Consider the following 8,665-nt stretch of genomic DNA (forward strand, 5'->3'; position numbering starts at 1 on the left):
TAATAAGAAGAATCCCATTCTATTTAGAGAGCTTGCTTTTTAACACCGTCAAAAGGTTCTGTGACAACAAAATTTAAAAGTCTATTAAGCTCGCCTGATAGCAAAATTCCCGCTGTTTGCAGGTTGTACTCTTCATCTAACTTGATCCTCTTTGACTCAAGTAATTACAATCGAAAGGAATTTCAAATACATGGAAATTTACGATTAAAAATTTGACGCGATAATTAACGAACAGTAATTATCCTAACAAGGGCTATACTAAGTTTTATCATAGTTTCTTTTATGTATCCTTATAGAAAATCCAATCCTCAGATTCTCCTCCTCTCCCATCAAAATAAGCATAAATCCTTTCGTTCTTTTCTTTTTTTCCTGCATCTTGATCCCTTCTCTATTCTTTACTTCCAAACAATCACACGTACGGTTACGTGCGTAAAGTGCTTTGGCATATTGATGCCCCTCTATAAATAACGCAAACTACCAATGGTTTTGAATAAAGAGGATTTCGACAAACCAAAATCTGAAGTCATGGAATTAAAGTCCTGCAACGAATTCGGTATGTTCTTTTTCCCTCTTGGCTCTTGGCTCTTGAAGGTTTTTGACACTGATATTTTTGTATCTTATTTATTTTGTTTCAATGTTCATAAAAATAGATATATGCATTCTAATATCCTTTACTTGCTAGCGGACATTCAACTAGTTTGAAAAAAAACCTTTTAAACTCTTCTTATATTTTTTTTAATTGAATGTGAATTTTAGTATGCATATCAAATTTTATTAAAATCAGATTTTATTTTTTATGCATAATTTTATACCACAAAAACTTGAAATTTAAGCATTTGATTGTTGATGAAATTATAGATCGTTGATTTTCTTGAAATTTTATAAGTATGAAGGATATAATAAAAACATGTAATCCAACGTTTAGATTTTCAAAATTCACATTCAATAAAAATATATAAGAAAAGGTTGAAGGATTTATCTTCAAACTAAAACTTTTTCCCTTTTCTAGCCTACTTCAGCTTGGATCTTTTGACAGCATAGGTCCGAAGGTAAGAAAAAAAGTCCAAAATTCCAAAACTTACCCCAAACGAATGAAACAAATGCATAGTTCATAGATTTTTTTTTTTTTTAAATCTATTAGCAAAAAAAAAATATTTTTTATTATAGAATACATAATTAAAATTAATAATTTAGATTTCCAAAAGTTACACTTAGCCTCCTCTCAAAAATTAAGTTAATTCAAAAAGAGAAAAAAAAAAATTAATGGCAAATAACCCACACGTATGACATCCCTCCATGCAATAGAAAAAAACAAAGGTTAATAAATACCTAAACCAAAATGCTTCTATCATAATATAGATGTCAACCACTTTAAAAAATATTGTCAATTTCAACATATGACTGATACGACAAAAGATTTTACCAATTAAACTAATTACAACTTACTGCTTTTGTTATATTTTGTTAATAAATCTAGAGTACTAAACAGTCGATCTTTCTTTTTCACATGTATATATAAAATTTTTTTCTTTTGATACTTTGTCCCCCAATATTTTCTAGATTTTATCTAAATATCCCTAATGTTTTGCAGCAATCACAAGAACAGCAAGACATTTTCGTCCAACTCATTTCTTACTTAAAATACAATCATACTCTTTATTGTGCGAGACTGGGGTGGAAAAATACGAGTCTGGTGTTTTTGAAGTTGGGGGGCACAAATGGTGAACTCTAATGCTTTACTCTCAATATTTTTTGTTCAATTAAAAATTTAAAATACAAATGTTTGCCTCATCATCGTCTACTCAATCTTCTTTTGCAGGAGGTTGTCTCTCTATCCAAAAGGAAATAAGAAAATGAATGGGACTGATCACATCTCCCTTTATTTGTCAATAGTTGATACAGAAAAGTATTCTCTTGGTTGGGAGGTTTATGCCACCTTCAAATTGTTCGTGTTTGATCAGATATGGGACAAGTTCTTGACCATTCAAGGTTTGGTCGTTCATGATTTATATATATACATAACTTGCTCATGTACAATATTACTATTTTTATAATTTTATTTTCAAGATAAACAAGGGGCATGTTAATGAATTCTTCAGCCCTCAAGGTATTATAAGTTTTTTTATTATAATCGATCAATTGTTTTTGGGCAGTCACACGCATTAGTTAGTTAGAGAAGTATTTGTATATTTGATTTTGTTGCTTTCCAATGCAATGGGGCCTATTAATTCTCTCCTTAACCTATGTGCAAATACACCCGTTAACAAAAGCCTATAAACAATTCTATTGTTATAATAAATTTTATAACCATTTTCATAATTGGTTCATGTTAACAGGTGTTTTTAGGATAATTGTTAATAAATCATATTAGGAAAGTTTTTTAACACAACTTTAATGGGAAATATAAAAAGTTGTTAGAAAAATTAATTGCTTCATCATTTTGCCACAAAATGATTTTAAAAATAATTCCTAAACCAATGTCCTTAGGGTATTCGTTAACATTTTCCTTCATAATTTGTTGAAGTGATAAATTGTGGTTAGTGTAACATTACTTACACATGTACCACCATTGACATCACATTTATTGTACATGAATCACAAAATGACACCACAACAATTGGAAAAAATGTTGGAAAATTTGTTATACTTATTAATAGACTTATGGTTTGTTATATATCTTGTAGATGCTAAAGGGATGATTAGAAGATTCCATGACATTAAGATGGAATGGGGCTTTGACAAATTTCTCCCTCTTGATTATTTCAATTTTCTTCCTAATGGATACCTTGTCAATGATTGTTGTGTATTTGGTGCTGAGGTTTTTGTTCATGAATGTAGTGCCAAACGAGACTATCTGTCCATGATAAAAGAACCTTCTAACCGAATTATGACTTGGAAGATTGAAAACTTTTCGACACAAGAAGATAAAGCACCCATTTGTTCTCGCATATACGTTGTTGGAGATTTAAAATGGTATTGTTCATTTATTTTTATTTTTTTATAGACCAAGACACTAATTTGGTGTACGCGGGTTTGAACTCCTAATCTATTATTCGACGATATGAGACTTTACCAGTTGAACTGCCTAAAAACTTACTACACTTTTATTGTCATAAAAATGAAAGCTAGCGTTGCTAAATTTATTAAATATTATTTCTAACTCTTTTGATTGAATCTAGGAAATTACTGGTTTATCCCAAGGGAATTCATGAGGGAGCAAACAAAGCCATTTCCGTCTTCCTCTACTCAGTTGATTGTGTTACTCCAGACCTCAAAATTTTTGCAGAATTCAAGCTGCGGATAAGGGACCAAATCAACAATAAACATGCAGAAGAAAAAAGTAAATGAATTATTTTTACATTTTTATCTTCTTCTTCTTTCTCTTGATATGCCTTTTGTTCTCTTTTATTTGCTTTCCTCTAGTTTAAACTTTTTTTTAACAAATTTCTTACAGCTAAATACTGGTTCTCTGCCGCATTTAGCGACTGGGGGTTTTCGCAACTTTTGCTTCGAAAAGATCTTGAAGATGCATGCAAGGGGTTTCTTGTTGAAGATACCTTGATTGTAGAAGCAGAAATTATGGTTATGTCTACCGCAAAGTAGTTCTCGATATTTATCTCGGAATTGCACTTGGGAAGACTAGAGAAGTATGATTGTCGCAGTTGTAAAGATGTCAATGTTAAGACACTACAAATTTACCGTGGTTATTTTTGAAGCGCATACTGTATTTATATATTATGAATGATCAATTTAATAAACTCTATCTACAGTATTAAGGGGAAAAAAAAAAGGCATTATCATTATAGTCCCTATGTGTGAATGTATAGGTTAGAATTCAATTGGTCTCTCCTATAATTCTTTTACAATATCACACTATTTAATAAATTTTTAAACCCAATATTCCATTGTACTCACTTTTGGAATATATCGTTGGGTTTACTTTATGCCTAGTTTTATTTTTTCTATATATATATATATATATATTGTTTTGGGTGGGGCTTAAATCTATTCATAAATAAAGGTTTGAAAAAATAAAAATTTCAAGGATATGTCCAATTGTCCATGCCCTATATTTTTCTTTTACGGATTACTTCAAAAGAAAAAAAAAACCATATTTATTTATTTTTATAATAAGTCGATGTATTCTATAATTATTAACATAGAATGCTCGGGTTGGGTTCGGGTTCGGGTTCGGGTTCAAAGCTCTTGCCTTTTGGGTTGGTTTCAAATCTCACCCAACCCGCCCAACCTGGAATTTAATTTAATTTTTTCTTCTATTTTTTTATAAAAATTTTATTTTGAATTTTTATGAATATGTTAAAAAAATAAATAAAAAATAAAGGGGGGCTAAAGTCATACCAAGTACTGTACGGCAATGTAAACGAATTTTATGTTGTGAACTCCTCAATGAGGTTGCTGCAATCTACTGAAGTAATCAAAAAAGATTATCCCGATGAAGACTGATTGCACTTGTGACTTGACTGCTCTTATTCATGGTATATATCTCACTAAAATTATTTTGTTATATTCGAGCTGGAAATTATAAACAAGGAACATGATATTATCCTTTTATTAAAAAAAAAAAAATCATATTATAGATTTCCCTCTTATTTCGTTTTTCAATTCTACACCTTGACCAAATCTCATAATTAATTTAAGACCCAAACATCTTTTATGCTTTCCATATAATTTTTTCAATTTTTTTTTTTATTGGTTTCAATTCAAATTTGAATTTACACCTTAAAAAGAAATCTCTTGGCATTAATGACCCAAGTTTAATACACTAAAATCTGTATTAAACTTGAATTAGGAAACATGCAGTTAACCCACCAATCAAAGCTAATTTTATTTCCTTACACATATGACCAAATTCAAAGGGATTATCTTCCCTAATTTACCAAACGATTATGGAAAATGTAAGACTTAGGTACAGTACTTAGATGTTACTTTTTAGGTTCTCCTCTTAAAATTCTGCCATGGAGATTTTTTTCTCATAAGAAATAAATATATTTTTTTGTTAAGTAGCCACATGACAGAATTTTAAGAGAGAAACCTAAAGAATAGCACCTAAATTACGATACTTAAGTTTTGTCCTTATGGAAAATACTTACCGAGACTAAAAGGTTTCCATGGTGAAAATAGTTAACTAACCATAACTTTTGAACTATATAGTTAGTAATGAAGCTTTCAAAACTATATTTTTTATTAGCATCTCGAGTCTAAAAGACTCGATTTAGGGTTTATAAATCGAGTTTTTGGGTCTCGATTTTCATGGATTAATCATATCCGATGTGGTTTTTTTTCCACGTAGAGTCTACCTGGAAATCGAGTCTCTAAGACTCGATTTCTAACCCAAAAAAATTTTAAGTCTCATGTACAGGCCGACATACCTAAAAACAAATTTAAGAAATCCTAAACACATCAATCTCAATCCTAAAGACTCAAATCAGAGGGAGAGAGAGCTCAGAGGGAGAGAAAGACTCAAATCAGAGGGAGAGAAAGAGCTGGGTCGCAGCGCGGCCTAGGTCTGCCTGGGTCGCGCACGGTGGTCTGAAGTCGATCTGAAGCCACCCACATCTCGATCTTCTCTCTCTTTCTGTTTCTGGTTTTTTTTGTTTTTTTGTTTTTTTTCTCTGGGTTCTTCCTTTTTTTCCTCTGGGTATGCCATGTCGGAAGTAATTAGAGCATAGAAATCGAGTCTTTGATGCTCGATTTATAAGCCAAAATCAAGTCTAAAAGACTCGAGATGCTAATAAATAATATACTTTGGAAACTAGAACTACTAACTAATTGGGAAATTATGGCTAATTACCCATTTCGTTCAGTTTTCATTTAGAAACACAATTACTCAAGGAGAAATGATATGTCTACAACATTTTTACAACAAATTCTAAGTGGTAGGTTGTTAGTGGTTGTTATTGTTAGGGCAAAAAAATAATCTTAGTGTTAGTTTCAAATTTGAACCAATAATAACTAACCACCTGTGATTTATTGTAAAAATATTGTAGACATAGCATCTCTCTTAGTCAAGGAGTTCTGTAGTAGGGGTCATTCTTCAGTACCCCCAATATTTTTAGTGGGTACGGTACCCACACAAATCTCAACCATTAAAACTGTGTTGTTTTAATCTTAACCATTAATTTAAGTTTAGTGGAAACCTATTACCGGTAGACCAAGTAAACATATAAAAGCCAAAAAGAAAAAAGAAAAACAGTTGGTCCTCTTCCCCATCCTCTCTCCCGTCCTCCCTCTCTGGCATTCTCTTAAAAAACCCAGATTCCTTCTTCTCAAATGGGTTCCTTATGTCCATCAATTTCACTGTCATCTCGTCGACATCCCCATTTACCAACCGCTGGAGGTTTCTTAAAGGATCAAATATTTTGATTTTTAAGGTAAGGATAGAATAAAACCCTAATTTCTTGGTTGGTTTTTGAGAATTTTTTGGAATTTCTCTCTTAAATTTCACTGTACCACAACATTGGCAATACTTCTATGCTGAAGAGCTACTAATTTGGTTATTTCTTTTCAAGTGGCACAGAAAGTGCTTGTTGAAATTCTTCATAGGGATTCGCTTTTTCTAAACTTGTTGTGGCTTTGTGTTCGATGATCAGGGGGTTTGGGTTTTTGTTAGTGTGGTGCTAAAATTTGTTTGTTTTTTTTTTTTTTTTTTGGTTAGCAGAGGAGAAGGTCACACACCTTTGTATTTAAGGTGGAAGGCTTTTTATAAAAAATATAAATTTTTTTCTAGTATGTCTTAACTCCTAAGGAGGAGTTGCTATTGCTTTGTTTCTATTTCATATCTTTTCTTTGGTTTACATCATTTTAATTACTCAACACTATTATTTATAGATGTAGAGAGTCGGTCGGTTTGGTTGATTCCTTGAGTATGTTGAAAAAGAAAATAGCCGGTAAAAAAAAAAAAAAAAAAAAAAAAAAAAAAGAGATTAAAGAGATTGCATATCAAAATAACAAAATGTTTTGATACATCCCGTAATTTTCATATTGACAATGTTGAATCTATTAGTGGCATTTCTAGATGGCTAAATAAGGGAAAGTGAACTGCTTTTTGTGATGGTGGTGCTTAGCTTACTCAATGACATGGTTTTTTTGTGAATTTCACAAGGTAAATCGAGTTTTTTCATATTCATTTCTTCATATCATTATATGCTTTTTTTATTTCTTGGAAATTTGTTCATATGAAACAAAGAGAGCAAGACCCTGGGCAAATGCTGTTGAGAACATTTGTAATGCAACTAGTTATGTCTAGTGCTTAGTCCAGAGAGTTGAAACACACATAAATTACAGAAATTGAAAGATACAATTCTAAGGTCTAAGCATTCAAATGGATTATTTGTGTTTAAATTTTAATTAGGCAAGATAACTAAGAGTGAAAGAAAATTAACAGGAAAATTAAGAGTAGTTCTTAACTAGTTAGTGCTTCTCTTTCACTTTCTTACAAAATTTACATTTGGCTTTGTGTTCTGCTCAGAAACTGCTTGATTATTTCATTGAGTCATTCATGTAACAATACTATTAATTTTGCTAACTTGCAAGTAGACATGTTGATTATTAGCTTTGCACATTCCTTCTATTTAAATTTGTATTGTTGAGTTTTCAAACATTGTAATGTAAAAGCAGATTTACATGTTTTGTTAGTGCATTAGTATTCTTTACTTCATCTTTTTTCTTTTTCTTTTTCTTTTTTTCTTTATGGGTAAGATATATATTATTAACAAAAACAAAATACAAAACCACATAGATCTTTAATAACCCTGCACTCTCTGTACAGCACTCTATAGAGACTAGATTTACAATAACCAAAGGAATAACATAAAGCTCCCTGGAAACACACAAATATCAGTGACAGGGTAAGACCCCACTTCTATTAACAGCAAATACACTCAACTCCTATGACATTAGAAAAGAGAACTTCTTTAAAACAAACCAATGATCAACTCCCTACCCAAGCTTTCCCTATTTGCTTTAGTTGACAGCCACAATTACTTGCTCTCTCCCTCTCTCTATCGGTTTAAAGTAAAAGTCTTAAATGGTCAGATAAAAGAATGACACTCCAATTCTTTCCTTTATGACTATATTTTCATGGATTGTGATCTAATTTTACAAAAAATAGCCATCTTTCATCTTTGGTAACTCATAATCTTATGGAAAATTTTGGAATAAAAAACTATAGACTTTGTATCCGCTATGATCTGCCCAAATTGAATGACTTCCCAGGGCTAACTCAACTATATGGCTGTATGCTGACTACTTCATGGTATTGCAGTTTTCAAGGAATAACAAGTTTTGTCCATGTGTTTAAAGATTGCCTTGAGAAAATTCTGTAGATACATAATGCCTTTCATTTCTACATAAGTCTATCACTAATACAATCATCACATAATGTCCTGCTTTTATTTTATTTTTTCCCCTTTCCTTTGTTTTGTTGTCCAATTTATTTTATTTAAGTTAACTCATTGCTTTCTTCTTCTTCTTTTTTTTTTTTTTTAACAATTGGAGGACATTGAGATCTTGTATGGGATGGACAGAGCTATTGGAGTTGGTGCAAAATATATGGACGATGCAATTGAAGTTATGACTAAAGAAGGAGAAAAGTGATGAATTCTCCTATTGCACAACAACACATCAACATTTGGTATCAATAAGT

At 31.2% G+C, this 8,665-nt stretch overlaps 1 protein-coding gene and 1 long non-coding RNA gene across 5 annotated transcripts; both read left to right on the forward strand.

Annotated features, from left to right (window-relative positions):
- The first annotated feature begins 465 nt into the window (after positions 1 to 465).
- On the forward strand, positions 466 to 3,772 carry LOC111988132 (ubiquitin C-terminal hydrolase 12). The gene is made up of 6 exons (XM_024019903.2): positions 466 to 553; positions 1,592 to 1,721; positions 1,820 to 1,989; positions 2,685 to 2,973; positions 3,180 to 3,340; positions 3,455 to 3,772. Exons 1-6 carry the CDS (start codon positions 481 to 483, stop codon positions 3,601 to 3,603), a joined length of 972 nt encoding a protein of 323 aa, XP_023875671.1. The 5' UTR covers positions 466 to 480; the 3' UTR covers positions 3,604 to 3,772.
- A 2,299-nt stretch (positions 3,773 to 6,071) lies between these two features.
- On the forward strand, positions 6,072 to 8,464 carry LOC111988760 (uncharacterized). 4 transcript variants are annotated; one of them, XR_010632191.1, is made up of 4 exons: positions 6,180 to 6,392; positions 7,037 to 7,123; positions 7,790 to 7,868; positions 8,236 to 8,464. It is a non-coding gene; the product is annotated as an uncharacterized LOC111988760 (long non-coding RNA). The 4 variants fall into 4 exon arrangements; XR_010632193.1 differs by lacking the exon at positions 8,236 to 8,464 and having other exon boundaries at positions 6,185 to 6,392; positions 7,208 to 7,866; XR_010632190.1 differs by lacking the exon at positions 7,790 to 7,868 and having other exon boundaries at positions 6,186 to 6,392; positions 8,236 to 8,460.
- Positions 8,465 to 8,665: the final 201 nt, after the last annotated feature.

This window comes from Quercus suber, unplaced genomic scaffold, assembly GCF_002906115.3.
Source record: "Quercus suber isolate HL8 unplaced genomic scaffold, Cork oak 2.0 scaffold_269, whole genome shotgun sequence".
In the NCBI taxonomy this organism is placed as follows: Eukaryota; Viridiplantae; Streptophyta; class Magnoliopsida; order Fagales; family Fagaceae; genus Quercus; species Quercus suber.

Excerpts from the sequence above, each read along its gene's own strand:
- LOC111988132 (XM_024019903.2), top strand. The coding sequence starts at position 481 with ATGGTTTTGAATAAAGAGGATTTCGACAAACCAAAATCTGAAGTCATG. Across the intron at positions 554-1,591 it reads AAAGTCCTGCAACGAATTCG|CAATCACAAGAACAGCAAGA; the intron begins GTATGTTCTTTT and ends AATGTTTTGCAG. Across the intron at positions 1,990-2,684 it reads CAAGTTCTTGACCATTCAAG|ATGCTAAAGGGATGATTAGA; the intron begins GTTTGGTCGTTC and ends TATATCTTGTAG.